Source organism: Pleurodeles waltl, chromosome 8 (genome assembly GCF_031143425.1).
Source record: "Pleurodeles waltl isolate 20211129_DDA chromosome 8, aPleWal1.hap1.20221129, whole genome shotgun sequence".
NCBI classification, from domain to species: domain Eukaryota; kingdom Metazoa; phylum Chordata; class Amphibia; order Caudata; family Salamandridae; genus Pleurodeles; species Pleurodeles waltl.
This window is the reverse complement of record NC_090447.1, coordinates 457,282,240-457,300,089: the sequence shown is the minus strand read 5'-3', so window position 1 is coordinate 457,300,089 and position 17,850 is coordinate 457,282,240. Positions and strand designations below refer to the sequence as shown.

General features: G+C 41.9%; 1 protein-coding gene across 1 annotated transcript in view; it reads left to right on the top strand.

Annotated features, from left to right (window-relative positions):
• Positions 1-17,850, top strand: part of CHST10 (carbohydrate sulfotransferase 10) — a 220,735-nt gene that overhangs the window by 116,697 nt on the left and 86,188 nt on the right. The window contains exon 3 of the mRNA XM_069204396.1: positions 710-810. Coding sequence (XP_069060497.1) covers positions 710-810 — 101 coding nt within the window. The remainder of the gene's footprint in view (positions 1-709; positions 811-17,850) is intronic.

The window sequence follows — 17,850 nt, the reverse complement described above, 5'->3', positions numbered from 1 at the left end:
CCTGCCTAAAATCGCATCCTACTTCTCATTTCAGCTGCCAACCTGTCAAGCAGTTCCTTCTTCAGAGCCCTGACAAGAAATCACTGCTGTCCCTTGCTGCATGTCGGTCACACAAACATTAAAATCTCACTTTACAACCAGGCCGTAGTAGTTTCAGGACACTGTGGCTCCCAGAAGAAACACTAAAATACGCCGTGGGCCCTTTTTTTCAAATCGATTTCTCTCTTCTGTTTCTCTCGCTCACACAATTACACACGTTTTTGTTGCTTTCCCACTCTTAGCACCCTGCTCTGCTTTCTCGGACCATTGATTTGGATGCTTGGAACGGGAGCCCTTCTGGTCTAGGACAGATTGCATGCTTGGGCCCAGATTACATAACTATCGTCACATAGGACACCCCGTCAAACGCGGATATCTATTGTAGTGAAATGCAAGCCCATGTACCATGATAAAGGAGACAAATACGGATATCCTTTTGGAGCATCAATTACCGTTGCCTCTTAAATATGATACAGTGCTGCTTAGTGCCACCACTAAGGGGTGGGCTGTGGGCTGTGCCCTGTGCACTGAGTATGTGGGATTTGCACTCTGACGTGTTTTTTTTTTTTCTTCTTTTATCTGCAGTCTCCCACTTTCTATTTCACAATTCTAACACGCTGAAACACTAAAGGAAATGCGTTTTCATGTTTTCATCCTTATATCCCTACAGATCACGTGTTGAATCCAAGGCCGTTAATTTGGAGTGCTGTGACGGAAATACAAAAGATGACACTTTCAGAAAATGTTAGGAAGATGCAGGCAGACCACCAGGTAAACGTCGAGCGACTTGTAAAAGGGATGGTCATGCAAGTGTTTTTAAATATTTCCTCTTCTGCTAAGATGTAAAAAGGAAACCTGTCCACCTTTTGAAGGTCTTGCGTCTAAATGTAGTGGCATAATGCTAGCAGATATCCATGACCAGAATTAATGAAAGGCTTTTATAAGAAATCAGATGATTCTATTAGTAGTGTTCCATGATAGAAATTTCACTGTCAGGCGGCGTTCAGCAGGGCATATGACATACATGGACTCATGGACTGAACCCAAATGTGGTGGTTAAGGTTATTTGCCGATGGTGTCCTTTGGTCGGACCTACTGTGGATCTTCCAACTGAACCTAGTACAACCCTTTCTGCATTTGACTCTCAGGGTAGTGAAGATAAGCAGTCCTCGGCTTCTCAGGGAGGCAGTGTGGAGGATTGTTTGCAAAAGCTCAGAACTCAACAAACTCAATAAACAAATCCGGCCTACTGCTATACTTTTGTGCAAAACAAAGTACTTTAATCTCACAATAAACTAAATGATGCACAATCCAGTAGGAAAGCCATAAGGGATGTAACCTAGGTCATGTTCCTCGAGGGGTACGGCACCAACCCACCCCATTGTCATTACTCTTTCTCGATAGGATCAGGATCCCATGATTACACTCCCCAGTCTGCTATGCGCCTAAGCACTGATTAGGCACATCTGCACCTGGCTTCCAATACCCCCTGAGGTTATTTGCGCAACTCTTAATGTCTTTCACTCTTTTCATTTATGTGGCAAGAGTTGCAAGCCTACGTGACAAACTTATCTGCATGTGTTAATTTTTGGTCCAGGGTACAGTCTAAGTTCTGCATTTTCCTGTTGATGATCATTGCTGCTGGAGCGGTGTGGCAGGAGCAGGGTCGAACTGGCTTATAAGGCAATTGGTCAGTTCCCGAAAGGCAGTTCCGACAGATCATTGTGTGGGCCTTTTTTTTTTTTTTTTTTTTTTTTTAGCAGTTTTGGGCCGGTTTTATGCCCAGATGGGCTGGATTCTACAACACTTAACTATAGGCTTCACTAACGGGACACTTTTATTTTAGTGCCCAGGCCGGTTTTTATCCCAGTCCAACCCTGGGCAGGAGAGGTTCGCATTCCCAACCTCGCAGCAGCGTCGGTTTTGTGTTGGAACATTTGTTGTGGATTTAGTTGCCAGGGTAGGTCTGCATGGTGGCCCTCTGCAGTGGCAACCTTCTAGGCTGGTTGATGAAAGGTCCTCAGTTCAGTTGCAGCCTCCTGTCCCAGTCATCTGTGGCTGTTTTTTCAGCAGTTGAGGACTTTGGGCTGATCTGGGCTTCCTGCTTTGGCAGCGACACAACTTCTCTTCATAAATGCAGCAGCACTAATCTCTCCAGTCAGTAGTAGATTGCTGGTTGTCATGGTGGTACTTGGTCTTGGAAAGTTTTAATGGAGCTCACCAGCAGTGGCTCTGAGAGACCAGTGGACCCCTTCACAGCACTGGTCGCTCCTAGCTTTGCTGTCTGTGAAAGGCCGCTTTCTCTAGGTATGTTGCTTTCTCTAGGCATTTCTCATGCTGAGCTTCTCGTCCTAGACAGTCATTTGTACTGCAGGGCTGGGCACACTCCTAACCTCTTTCAGCAGGCATTAAGGGTTTTCAGCACTTCAAACACATACTCAAATGCTCCAGCAAAAAGTGCATTTTCCAAGAGCTATCCCCTCACCTCTGGGAGTTTGGCTGTGAGTCAGTCCCAGCCCAGGTTACAGAGCAGCTGTCGGGGGTCCTCCTTTCCTTAACCAAGATGAAATGGAATTGGAACAAAGCAGGGTGGGTTGGATTTTCCATAAATTGCATGTAGATCCACTGAGTAAGATTCATAACTAGTTTGTGGTGGTTTTCTTTCAAATGTAATTTTTGTTGCTGAGACACAACCTTTGTGCATGGTGATGGAACTTGCACCAGATAGCAATGGGGCTAAATCCAAACCGAAGAATCCAAAACAAGGGCATAAGAACTGTGAGATTTCTGCACTTGGCTGTCATCAGCCTTCCAGAAGCCGTAATGAGAGACAGGCAGGACCTACAAACGTCATCTTGAATAGCAGAAACTGCAGTCGCCCTCCTTACATCTACCAAATGGCAGTGCTCTGAAAGTACTAATTAGTAGGAGTTTGCAAACATGGTCCTCATTGAATTGCCAAAGGTAGCCCTGTCTCCATCCTCCATCACTGCAATGTCTGTCCTCAGCCACAGCGACTGCACTTTTCCACTGTCTAGGGAAAGATGTCTTCCTCTTCCATCATGTGCCATGGCAAGCCAGGGTCATCAATAATGGATCCCAATGGCCAGGGCTGTATTGGGGTGGAGGGATGTTGAGCTATGTTTTCTGACAAATTGCTGCTATTAACATGGAGATGTTTACATTTCTTTCTCTGACTTCAAAGTGATAATTTTGTAAAATGATCTGTGTGACAATCTTGCCGACGTACAGGGAGTGTGAAAAGAAAGACTGTAGGATTCAATTTTTTCCAGTAAGCAACAAAATGTGCATAACTGTAAATAAACTGTACATATATTTCAAAGTACGTCCGCTGTTAAGAAAGTGCAAAGGAAGCACATTCTGTTTTGTATTTCTAAAATGTAACGAGAAAAAAGGTTAATAGGAACAAAACATATCTTAGTAATGCGCAAATGATCAATATTGTGCTGTAGTGTATTGCAGTATTTGTATAGCTTTTACTGCATCTAAATGGGGCACTGAAGCGCTTGCCTACATGGGCAGCAAGCTATGCTATTTAGTGTTTGTGTGTTAGGAAAGGCATTGTCTTTGTTTTTTGATCCTATGTGGCAAATGTTTCTATTTTGTGCATGAATGACCACTAAGGTGTGCTTATCGTGTTATGGAATGCAACGTGTAACAGTGTGGTGGATGATGTGTGTGAGATGCAGATGTTTACTATATGGTTTATCAGTGCACTGACAGCTTTGAATAGTTCTGCATGTCCCTTATTGCATATGTTGTGATAGTCTGCCTAGCTGTTTACTGTTTAATGAGTTATCCAATCTGAAATGTTGTGTATAGCTGTGGACCTGAGTTGGATTGGTTGGAGGGAGAGAGCAGTGGATAGATCTGCAGGAATGGACATTGTTGCTATCATCCCATATTAGAGTGTCACTATGAGATGTAAAGAAGTCTCCGTAGTGTACAGATAGTTAGGCTCTGCAGTCGTGGACTAGTTTAAAGTCCTCAGATTGATCAGCGATGTGAGACAGATCTCCTCAGTTATTCTGTGCCTCTTCATTTGGTGATATCTGGTTTATTTGCTGCACAGTACTGTTAATGGAAAACCATTGTAGCAGATACATATTATATGAATGTACGAGGTGTAAGTTACAATTGGCTGCCAACCGCTGAGTGTTCTGGCATTACTGTGGGCCAGAAAGGTTATTCATGAAATTACATAGCAATATAATACACTGGCGAACCATAGGTCAGCACTCCTTAACTTACCTGCCTATCGAAAGTAGTTGCTGTTTGGGTTGTTTCCAGTCTGTGGATTGTAAACTGAAGGATGAGTTTAAGGTGCAACTGTCTTTACGGATTCTGTTGTTAGGATAAGGGGTCGTGTAGTTGCCTTGGAAATATGTATGATTTTAACTGTTTTCTGAAGTGTATATGCTTCTGGATGCTTCAAATGCTGGTTGATCGTGAATTCCAGAGTTTGGCGACTTGTACTGAGAAAGCAGTGCCTCCTGTGGAGGGTGGTATGGTGATAAATTATCAAGCCAGGAGACCACTCTCCTGGATTGTTTGTGTTACTTGAGTTTAACTTGAAGGTATAGTGATCCTTTCCTTTAGGGGGCTCTGTGGAAAATGCAAAGTACCTTGAACATTGCTCTTCTAGTTGTATGTAACTAGTGTAGTTCTAGCAAGACTGGAGTTGTGTTCTCTTTGGTGAAGGTAAAGAAGAGGTCCTCTGTCAGCATTTTGGTTGAGTTGTATTTTGCATAGGATGTGCAGATGTGCCAAGGTATGGCCCTAGACACAATCTAGCTTGGAGATTGTATTTTCTGTTGGTTTCCTAGGTATGAAAAAAATGCATCACGTTGCATTTGTACTTTAGAAGGTGCTGTGTGTGGAGTTGTTAAGCTGTTGTATCAAGTGTAGCTCTGAATCTATGCTTACCTTCAGGTTTCTGACTTCTCCTGACATTGTTTGAGGAGGTTGTGTTCCTTAGGCCATGTGTCAGTAGCCTGGTATTTTTGCCATTGGCCTCAGGTGTATTTTATGTTGCCATACATGGTCTATTGAGAAGAAGGCTAGGGAGAGAATACAAAAATATTGAGCAGTTTAGAGGAAGTAGAAGAAGATGAATTAGAAAAAAAGAGGAGGATAGAAAGATAGTAAAGCAAATAGAAAAAGGAAGAGGCATTAGAGATTTTAACTAGAATGTATTGTTTGATTTTGCCATTACAGCTGGCCCAGTGTAATTTCAGTGCACACATTTGCACTTGTATTTAAAAAATGAGGTTAGCGTACGATCCAGTAATCACCTTGCTTATTGATCTTTATAGTCTTATTAAGGTCCTACCACGTTGCTTTTTGCCAAATCGGTTAAAAATGGCACCCCAGTGTTATTTGTTACTACATGCTCCTGGTCAGTAGTGCTGACACCTTCCCTTTTAATGCATATCACCCATGTCTACATTTGCTAGTATAGTCACAGGAAAGTAGAACCTACTTGCTGGAAAAACCCAAGTTCTATTATGGAGGTGATTTTTCTTTCCAGTGTATATTTAAATATGGCAGTCTCTTAAAAGCTTTATAGCATGAAGCTTGACTTTTATCCCCACCTGTAGTAAAGCTGAAAAATCACTCTCCAAGTAAACATTTTCCATTTCTAGCATTCATGGCAGGGTTCCATGCTGTCTACATTTGCCACTCATAAACATGTATGATTGGCCAAGCAATGTTAGGCATATGGAGGGTGCAATTATGAGGATACTATTGAAAGAGTCTCTTACATGTGAAAGAGAGGAGAATGTAATAAATTGCAAAAGTGGTGCACTCTGCAGCATTCAAATGGGTTGTACCATGCAAGCAGCATCAAACAGAGGTTATCACAGAGCAGGATCCTAGGTGAAACCACCTATAAGAACCTCAGAGGATGAGCTGCTGCCTGCCCATCTACATCTCCTCTAATTGGAGATGGAACTACAGGGAGTGCAGAATTATTAGGCAAGTTGTATTTTTGAGGATTAATTTTATTATTGAACAACAACCATGTTCTCAATGAACCCAAAAAACTCATTAATATCAAAGCTGAATATTTTTGGAAGTAGTTTTTAGTTTGTTTTTAGTTTTAGCTATGTTAGGGGGATATCTGTGTGTGCAGGTGACTATTACTGTGCATAATTATTAGGCAACTGAACAAAAAAAAATATATACCCATTTCAATTATTTATTATTACCAGTGAAACCAATATAACATCTCAACATTCACAAATATACATTTCTGACATTCAAAAACAAAACAAAAACAAATCAGTGACCAATATAGCCACCTTTCTTTGCAAGGACACTCAAAAGCCTGCCATCCATGGATTCTGTCAGTGTTTTGATCTGTTCACCATCAACATTGCGTGCAGCAGCAACCACAGCCTCCCAGACACTGTTCAGAGAGGTGTACTGTTTTCCCTCCTTGTAAATCTCACATTTGATGATGGACCACAGGTTCTCAATGGGGTTCAGATCAGGTGAACAAGGAGGCCATGTCATTAGATTTCCTTCTTTTATACCCTTTCTTGCCAGCCACGCTGTGGAGTACTTGGACGCGTGTGATGGAGCATTGTCCTGCATGAAAATCATGTTTTTCTTGAAGGATGCAGACTTCTTCCTGTACCACTGCTTGAAGAAGGTGTCTTCCAGGAACTGGCAGTAGGACTGGGAGTTGAGCATGACTCCATCCTCAACCCGAAAAGGCCCCACAAGCTCATCTTTGATGATACCAGCCCAAACCAGTACTCCACCTCCACCTTGCTGGCGTCTGAGTCGGACTGGAGCTCTCTGCCCTTTACCAATCCAGCCACGGGCCCATCCATCTGGCCCATCAAGACTCATTCTCATTTCATCAGTCCATAAAACCTTATAAAAATCAGTCTTGAGATATTTCTTGGCCCAGTCTTGACGTTTCAGCTTGTGTGTCTTGTTCAGTGGTGGTCGTCTTTCAGCCTTTCTTACCTTGGCCATGTCTCTGAGTATTGCACACCTTGTGCTTTTGGGCACTCCAGTGATGTTGCAGCTCTGAAATATGGCCAAACTGGTGGCAAGTGGCATCGTGGCAGCTGCACGCTTGACTTTTCTCAGTTCATGGGCAGTTATTTTGCGCCTTGGTTTTTCCACACGCTTCTTGCGACCCTGTTGACTATTTTGAATGAAACGCTTGATTGTTCGATGATCACGCTTCAGAAGCTTTGCAATTTTAAGAGTGCTGCATCCCTCTGCAAGATATCTCACTATTTTTGACTTTTCTGAGCCTGTCAAGTCCTTCTTTTGACCCATTTTGCCAAAGGAAAGGAAGTTGCCTAATAATTATGCACACCTGATATAGGGTGTTGATGTCATTAGACCACACCCCTTCTCATTACAGAGATGCACATCACCTAATATGCTTAATTGGTAGTAGGCTTTCGAGCCTATACAGCTTGGAGTAAGACAACATGCATAAAGAGGATGATGTGGTCAAAATACTCATTTGCCTAATAATTCTGCACTCCCTGTAGTGTCTTCAGCCATGCCTCAGTCCACAGCTTGACACATCCAGGGTCACAGAATCAACTATGCTTCACTATTCATGCTTACTTGTCTTGCTGGTCGATGTCTGTTGAATGTCTCCTGTACAGCACTTTTTGCAAAATCTGCCTGTAACTGTATGGAATGTTTGCCAATGTCAAAGCTTGCTTAAAGTCCATGCTGTTTTGAATGATACTTGTGAGCAAATGTAGTTGAAGGATTCTTTTTTGTGACAACCTTATAATGAAATTCATTGTGGCACATTTTGCACACTACTGGAATCCTCCCGCCCTTTCCCCTAAACCCCCAGTCATTCTTCCCGCACCTGGTCATAGAAGCCTAGGTTTTGGCTGCAGATTACCTATAGGTGGTGCTAGACCACTCAAGAGGATGCCTTTATGCATTGTTGGCATGCAGTAGTTTGGCGAGTGGTTAGCGAGCAGACTTAAACAGATGTACACCCCAGTCTGCCACTAATAGGCAGTCCTTGCATACCTCTCAGGCTAGAGCTGAAAGTACTAAAGCAGCTAATTGATTTCAGTTTATGACTTTATATGACATCTTCACCTTCTCTAGTCTTCTCTAATTACAATGTCAGCTCCTGTTTAATATTTTTGTTACATTTCGGTCTTTATTTAGCCTTTTGTTTTACCTCATCTGTGTTTTATACATATTTAGTTTGGAGTTTTTGTATAAAAAAATACTGAGACTACTACGTTTCTGCATATATTGAACCGATAAATGTACATTCATACTTGAATTCCTCACGGGGGTTGATTCTACATGTACCCAAGTATGAAGTGTGAGATGCAGCGCTCATGTTTTTTTATAGACTATATGAAAACATGAGCATTGTCGGTCATACCTACATAACTGCAGCTATTTAAGGTTCATTAGAAAACTTTCTCCTTTTTTAACTACCCTCACAGTCCATACAGCTATGGGCTTCACTGACAGTGCTGCTATTAATAAAATAAAAAATAATATATATATTTTTATTTTTTATTTTGAACACATATATATTGAACACAACACCTTAAAATATCATTAAGGCTTCCAGCACTCCACGATGGTTAAACCGAAGATTTATTTAAACAAAACAGGAACGCGTTTCGGCGTAGCTGCCTTTAGTAGGTTGATAAAGGCGGCTACGCCGAAACGCGTTCCTGTTTTGTTTAAATAAATCTTCGGTTTAACCATCGTGGAGTGCTGGAAGCCTTAATGATATTTTAATATTTTAAGGTGTTGTGTTCAATTTAATAGACGTGGCGGCGCGCGTCCCATTCTAGCACCATTGGTGTTCAGGTGCAGAGAGAGAAACGCCTAACGAAGTGTTCACATATATATATATAATATTTTTTTTTTTTCCGGTTTCCTTCATATTTAAAAATTAATACAGACCGGGAAATAGAACGTTTTCTGTCGGTATGTATGTGTTAAAAAATTGAAAACTGCTTCCTTTAATTATAATTGATCACAGAAGGAAAAACAACACAAACCATTGGATTTATTCCTGTACTTAAGCTTGGGAGCCAGAATTTAGGCCACTTTCTCAATGAAGCCCAAGCAGTTCCTCACTCTGTCAACAGTGCTAGCTGATCTCAACTCATAGTCTCAGAAGCTGTGTACATCAGTGCAAACTGAAAGCGTAACAAAGTGATTAAAAATAAGACATAAATGGTATCACAGCTTGGGTTGCACTCTTACTGAGTCTTAATGAGCTTTCTGATGCATTCTAACACATATGTGATTAATAGCATGCACAAAGTACTGCACTACAGGTTCCTTCATAGAACTTACTACACACCAAAAGGCCTCTGGAAGCTAGGACTGGGCAATGACATCAGGTGTCGCAGATGTTCTGTAGTAGATACACATTTTATTACTTGGCATGAAGCTGCCCGGTGATGGTGCTTTAAAATTTGATCCTAGTGTCTGGATTAAATCTGAAGCCAGTGTTATTGTTGGGGCTGCTGGACATGTGAAAAAGGTGTGCTGATGCTGGCAAGGATATATGTGGCGATGGGGTGGGAAGAGTACCTGCCCACAACAGCTGAGTGGTTATTAAAAGATCTGATACACTATAGAGATGTTTATGCCAAATACCATGCACTACTTATACATTAGACCAGGCAGCAAGATATCCGGTCTCATTACAAGAATTTTAATTATAGTGAAACGTGACAAACAACCAAGCTAGAGTAGACAACTTTTTGGTCACAAGGGTAAACCTTAAGTCTAAACCGTGTATCGGTCTGAGGTGCCAGAGCCGACCAAGCAGACGATTTACCCAGATTAGTACCAAAAAGATACCTACTGTATTACCTGTTAGGAAACCTATGACCGGAATGCAGTCAGTAACCTATGTTATGAAAAGTATATTGTTCCTCATCATATACCACTCAAATTTCTAAAAAAAATTGCAAGACTGTACTTTTAGTAGGCTGCAAGTTGATTGTACACGTCTTTGTATGAATACCGAAAATAAATAAAATTTAGATGAAGTTATCGAGTGTGATTTTAAAGGATCAACCGCAGATGCCGAAGGGTTGACCTTGACACGTTATTTCCATACTCCTCCGTTTCCCGTGTTATGGCAAAAAAACTGGCATTGAATGTTTTAAAGAATGTTCCCAGATACTGTGTTGTTGTAATTGCAGATACCTCTCTTGTAGGCAGGTAGCCAATTATGTAGATTAAAGATATAGATTTATTAAGTTAGTCTCTTAAGTTACAAATTACAAGTAATTAAGTAGTTGAGTAAATGCCCCACCAGGAGCAGCATCCACCTGCTCAGCCCACTCTCCTCAACTGACACACTCCAACTCAAGCACTCATCAACATTTCATTACATCACACACACTATATGAGCAGCAGGGAACTACGTAACCATGGAGAGGATGCATCACAACAACATCTGGTTAGAACACATCTCCTCTCCTTAGAAAACAAATAAAAATACAATTGCACAAAAGATGGAAGTCCTGTAAAAATTCAAACACCTAAATTATCAAGACAGATAAACACATGACAGGACAAGGGACCAGCGCAGTTTACTGCACCTACTGATCCTTAACACATAAGGAAATACTAGTACTACATCAGGGTGCAAAACAGAAACCTTCTGTAAGCTGAGGGTAAATAACCACTTCCCTCTTTACTCCACACTCATTCCAAACCAATAGGTCTCTTGCAACCCACACACATTCCCATACATAGTGAATCTTCGCATGGATATCTTTCAACCCTCACACAATGCCACACACAGGACATCTCTGCAGCTGGTATCTTCCAACCGTCACACATCCCCTCACCTGGGGAATCTCCGCAAGGGGCATCTTTCAACTCTCGCACATCCCCTTATCCAGGGAATCTCCACAATGGATATCTTTCAATTCTCACACATCCCCACTAACATAGAAGTTGCACAATGGGTATCTTTTCAACTTTCACAGTAGGCAAAGGGTATATTCAACCCTCGCTCATCCTTGTAACAGGACACTAAATAAACTAACCACACTTCCTTAAAACAAGGGAAAGTCACAAAAACTCCCTGCAAACTAAGGTGCACGAAAAATTATCCCATAGCATCCCAGATAACACTGCATACCACACAGGACCTTGGACACTATACGCGCACACACCCTCTCCTGCATACTTTGCAGGGCCAATGACACCATAATAAATGCTTCTCTTGCAAGACAGACGTTCCTCAACTGGAACAAACGCACCATAGTCTCACAGTCAACATTGCATTCACAAAAGTATGGAAACTCCACAAAGCGCTGCGCTCTGTTGCAATTTCAGCATGGCATTTAGAAAAATAACAGTACTTCGTAAACATTTAGCACTTCATTAAAATCCAACAAACGTGCTATCACTTGACATTCTGTGAAGTCACTCTAGACCTCTGGCCCGGTGAGTGACTTCTCACCTGAACACATTACCACAGAGTCCTCTACTCCGGTGAGTGAGATCTCTTCCCGAAAATACTGCCCGTCGTCTCCTTCAAGGACGCTGGTAGTACGCAGAGCTCAGTCATATCACAATTTGATTCTGGACTATTTCATTCCCCAATCCATTATGGTTGCTGAATAACCAGACCTCCTTGCTGTATTAGGCCATTAAGAATGATAGTCCCTCCTCCATTTGAATCGTTGTTGCAGTTCCTCTCAGGTGGCAGGCACAAACCTCCCTCCTCTCTAAGGAATCAAACTAAAAAGTACGGATTCACCAGTTATCCTTTTCCTTTCCAGTCTGTTTCTCACTGCCATTCACTGATCAGTTCACTAATGAATTGGTTCCAGTGTTAGTCAACTACTTCTTGCTGTTGCGCACTTGACGTTCACCATTTAGATAATTTCAGCTGGAGCTCAGCCCCCCTCAAACACTGCACTCTGTTCCCTGACAACGGCACCCATCAGGAGTTCCGCTGTTTCATGCCGACATCCAGCATCTGGCTAGTATTGTTGCGGTAGTCCCATTCGGCCCGCAGTCCTCTCTAATTATGCAGCACTGCTCTTTGCACATACAGATCACCCTCAACAATGAAATGAAGTCACACTTCGCTGTACTGCCTTTTAAGCAATGATCTCACTTGGTTTGAGATCGCGCTGCTTTGTGCTGGTCCATTGGAGTCAGGTTGATGGTTCGCAATGACTATCAGTTCAAATCCAAGCTATTACTTAAGCTGAATAGTGGATTTTGCGCAAGAGGTCAATGGATCAAAGCGACAATGGATTGAGAGGATGTCCTCAATGAGTAATGTGATTTGCAACATTAAGTCACAAATTTGGAATACGGAACCTTAGACAATGACCACACCAATTTATTAAGAATAATAATTAATTTATTTCCCTAGATTAACAATCCTAATGCCACGAAAATAACTCTCAAACACAAGTGATAAGCATATAGAATTAATAATGGTTGATTAGAACATCTTATATATCTTAGTTTAATCAAACCAATAATCTCCAGAATAATAACACTGACTAAGAACACCAGAATCAGTAATAATGGCAAAGTATGCATTAGTAAAAACAATCAAAGAGTGTCAATATAAATCTTGAGCATAAGAAGTTAATACCCTCACTAACCACGAGTTAGCATCAACATGTTGGGCTTTAAGTAAAAGAATTTAGAAACGCAAATTTAGGAAAAACATACTATCTCAGGTTATTGGAAGAAAACATTATTAATATGCAGCCGTCAAATTAAAAGTTGCAGCTGGTACCTGCAAAGCAAAAGAGACACATATGTCATTACGATTTTATACATTACCCTTAGAAATACAATATGCAGTCTACTTCAGCAAAAGGGACACTATCAGGTAAGTCTTCAGAGAATCAGGTCTAATAACAATAAAACCCGAACTGCTAGTATATCTCGAACCATCAGGAACTCGAACTAAAGACCTCTAAAGTTTGACAGAATTCTATCCTAGAGACCTATCATGGAGTCTAAAAATCTGACTATAGAAAAACCTACCCAAGTTGTTATACTAATATTCAAAAAGCTTATGATTGGTCAGTACATGGGGTGATTACGATTCAACCAATAGTAATTCTAATTGATAACCTAAAATGCGGTGATGTCACATTAACCAGGACATATTCATAACAGTAACTTTTCCTCTTCTGTCTCATCTGTAGTGCCATTGTTCCTTCCCGTCTAAACTTCTCTTCTCAAGAAGAAACTTCTTACAAAGAATCTCTTATTTCCATCTTCGAGAAAGAAACCACGTATTAGTGACAATTTCAGACAATAGAACATTCAACTTATGCAAGAACTTGGTTAAACATGGCCTTGTAAGACATATCGCAGCAACCCACTAGGGTTAGCTGTGTGCACATCTATTAAACCATCTAGCACACTTTTATTTAAACATTGAACTATGGAAAATAACCACAACGTTTGGTTTGAATTTTGCTCAGCTAAAAACCTAAATAAACTGTGGCAACCATTTTCAGAAGTCATCCGTTTTTGTATGTTTATTCAGTATATAATTAATATACTAACAATGATTAATAAAACATATTCGAAAAATCACAATCTCACATACCACAGCAATAAACCATCTCCAGGCTTACTGTCTTTAAAAAAAATAAAATAAAAAAATAAAAATTCCTGTAGGCTGTCTGTTACAATAGACAATGGTGGGTCATAAACACTTCTTTTTCATCCGTTTGTTGATCAATATTTTGTTACATTTCCTCAAATCAAAATGCTTAGTCTCCAGTCTGCTTTCTCTTCAAGTTCCTCCTCACACATAGGTTTGTTTTCTAGTCATCGCCAGTGTTTTATTTGAAGATCTCTCTTGTAGGAAGAAAGTCAGGTGGCCAGTTATGTAGATTAAAGATGTGGATGTATTAAGTCAGTCTCGTAGGTTACAAGTAATTAAGCAGTTGAGTAAATACCCCACCAGAAGCAGCATCCTCCTGCCCAGCCCACTCTCACCAACTGACTCTCCACTCAAGCACGCATTCCCATTCCATTACATCTCACACAGTGGCTGAGCAGCAGGGAACTACGTAAACCTGGAAAGGATGCATCACATCAATATCAGCTTACAACATACTATAGTTAAGAAACATTAAGTCAGGTTGGTAGAAAGAGTGAAGTTGTATCTTCCTTTGCATTAATAATTTACCTTTATCACTATGATACAGATAGTTTAAATCTCAAGTGGTCATGACTGTTTTTTTATTATGTTACCACTTTAAAACAAGCCAAAAAAACAGTTGGTTGTCATTCTGTAGTAAATTGCCAACATCTAATATTAGGCTGTATGGTCTCGCTCTCTTCTGAACTCTCGCTCTGTGATTCTTAACAACATGGCTGCCCGTCACTGGAGCCCAATGAGCTAAAGTATTGTGCATTGGCAAACCCTATAATTCATAGAATCTCGGGATTTGCCATTGCAAACAATATTTTAATATTTATTAAACCCCTTTCTCGATTAGAAAAAGCTTTCTGAATTGGAAAAGGTGCTTAGTGATTCATTCTGAATCACAATTTGGAAGGGGCAAAGGTAGTGGCTGCAATTGTTGTCACAAGCCATTCAAATTTTAGACTCCTCCGAGGAAGTGGTAATAGATTTGCGAAGGGAAAACTGTTCCCTTTTGGACTGTTAATTCTTTAGTCATTGTCGGGTGGATAAGCTGGCTTAGCCTGCTTAACACACCCTCTCCATCCCCACATCAGACTCCCTCTCCCCCCAAGCCTTCGCCGACAGGATTCTTTTATTTTTAAAAAGCCGCACCAGTTCCTTAACCCCTTCGCTGCCAGGCCTTTTCCCCCTCCTGTGCCAGCCCTTTTTGCCTATTTGGGGCAGTTCGCGCTTAGGCCCTCATAACTTTTTGTCCACATAAGCTAACCAAGCCAAATTTGCGTCCTTTTTTTCCAACATCCTAGGGATTCTAGAGGTACCCAGACTTTGTGGGTTCCCTTGAAGGAGGCCAAGAAATTGGCCAAAATACAGTGAAAATTTCGTTTTTTTCAAAAAAATTGGAAAAAGTGGCTGCAGAAGAAGGCTTGTGGATTTCCCCCTGAAAATGGCATCCACAAAAGGTTTGCAGTGCTAAACTCAGCAGCTTCCTAGCTTTCAGGAACAGGCAGACTTGAATCGAAAACCCAGTTTTTCAACACAATTTTGGCATTTTACTGGGGCATACCCCATTTTTGCAATTTTTTGTGCTTTCAGCCTCCTTCCAGTCAGTGACAGGAATGGGCATGAAACCAATGCTGGATCCCAGAAACCTAACCATTTCTGAAAAGTAGACAAAATTCTGAATTCAGCAAGGGGTCATTTGTGTAGATCCTACAAGGGTTTCCTACAGAAAATAACAGCTGAAAAAGAAAAATATTGAAATTGAGGTGAAAAAACCATCAATTTTTCTCTACGTTTTACTCTGTAACTTTTCCCTGCAATGTCAGATTATGGAAAGCAATATACCGTTACGTCTGCTGGACTCCTCTGGTTGCGGGGATATATAGGGCTTGTAGGTTCATCAAGAACCCGAGGAACCCAGAGCCAATAAATGAGCTGCACCCTGCAGTGCGTTTTCATTCTATACCGGGTATACAGCAATTCATTTGCTGAAATATAAAGAGTAAAAAATTGCTATCAAGAAAACCTTTGCATTTCCAAAAAGGGCACAAGATAAGGTGTTGAGGAGCAGTGGTTATTTGCACATCTCTGAATTCCGGGGTGACCATACTAGCATGTGCATTATAGGAAATTTCTCAAATAGATGTCTTTTTTACACACTCTCCTATATTTGGAAGGAAAAAATGTAGAGAAAGACAAGGGGCAATAGCACTTGTTTTGCTAATCTATGTTCCCCCAAGTCTCCCGATAAAAATGATACCTCACTTGTGTGGGTAGGCCTAGCGCCCGCGACAGGAAACGCCCCAAAACGCAACGTGGACACATCCCATTTTTTTGAAAGAAAACAGAGGTGTTTTTTGCGAAGAGCCTACCTGCAGATTTTGGCCTCTAGCTCAGCCGGCACCTAGGGAAACCTACCAAACCTGTGCATTTCTGAAAACTAGAGACCAAGGGGCATCCAAGGAGGGGTGACTTGCAGGGCTCGGACCAGGTTCTGTTTCCCAGAATCCTTTGCAAACCTCAAAATTTGGCTAAAAAAACACACGTTCCTCACATTTCTGTGGCAGAAAGTTCTGGAATCTGAGAGGAGCCACAAATTTCCTTCCACCCAGCGTTCCCCCAAGTCTCCCGATAAAAATGATACCTCACTTGCGTGGGTAGGCCTAGCGCCCGCGACAGGAAACGCCCCAAAGCGCAACGTGGACACATCCAAAATTTTGGAAGAAAACAGAGGTGTTTTTTGCGAAGTGCCTACCTGTAGATTTTGGTCTGTAGCTCAGCCGGCACCTAGGGAAACTTACCAAACCTGTGCATTTCTGAAAACTAGAGACCTAGGGGAATCCAAGGAGGGGTGACTTGCGGGGCTCGGACCAGGTTCTGTTACCCAGAATCCTTTGCAAACCTCAAAATGTGGCTAAAAAAACACATGTTCCTCACATTTCTGTGGCAGAAAGTTCTGGAATCTGAGAGGAGCCACAAATTTCCTTCCACCCAGCATTCCCCCAAGTCTCGCGATAAAAATGATACCTCACTTGTGTGGGTGGGCCAGGTGCCTGCAACAGAATAAGGCCCAAAACCTGAAGGGATAGAAGGGATAGCACAGCAAGTTTATAAGGGCATATTCTTTTATACATCTTTAGACGGACTCTGCTTTGGGGACCCACATAAGTGAGGTGTCATTTTACTTGGGAGACTGAGGGGAAAACTGGGGAGTAGGAATTTTGTGCTGGAGCAGTGATCCTACTAAGAAAAATCAGGAAAATATGCTTTTTTATGCAAATTTTGAGGTTTACAGAGGAGTCTGGGTAAGAAAATGTTGGGGGAGCCACGCAAGCCACACCTCCCTGGACTCCTTGGGGTGTCTAGTTTTAAAAAGTTTCTGGGTTTTGTAGGTTTCCCTACATGAAGGCCGCACCCAGGACCAAAAACATAGGTGGGCCCTCCCCCCCAAACACAGGTATTTTTGGAATATATCTCTTTGGTGTGTGCACATACGTCCGTGATGTGCCAAACACTAAAATTGTGAAAAGAAACACACTTAGGTTATGTGAAGAAGACCCCTCACCCACCAACCAAGTTGGTGGCATGCTTCATCATCGGGGTCCCACCCGAGGCACATAGCGTGTTACAGGTGTGCTGCGACTTCTGATTACAGCGGAGCAGGTTTTGTCATTTTTTACAACACATACTGGTTGGATTTGGCACGAGGGTGAGTGATGGTTCAGTGGATCAAATTTTATTAACAAGAGATTTCACAAAAATGAAATGCACTGCTAATAACTGAAAGGCAAAAAAGTGAACCAATGACTCACAGCTCGTGAGCTGTAAAGCCGCGACAAGGCACCAACCGCTTTACAGTCCATTCACACACCTTTCATACATGACACGCACAAGACCATTCACACCGCCAGCCACGGGCCCAGCACATTACAACACTCACATCGACAGACCGCACCACTCAAGGGCCCATCACTTACATACGCCCACATGCCTGATACAAGAATCACACCAGCTGATGGGAGTGTGGACTGCCGTTTGGCTGGCACCGCCAGCCAAGCGCCACCCCACGCACACCGCCAGCCAAGCGCCACCCCACGCACACCACCAGCCAAGCGCCACCCCACGCACATCGCCAGCCAAGCGCC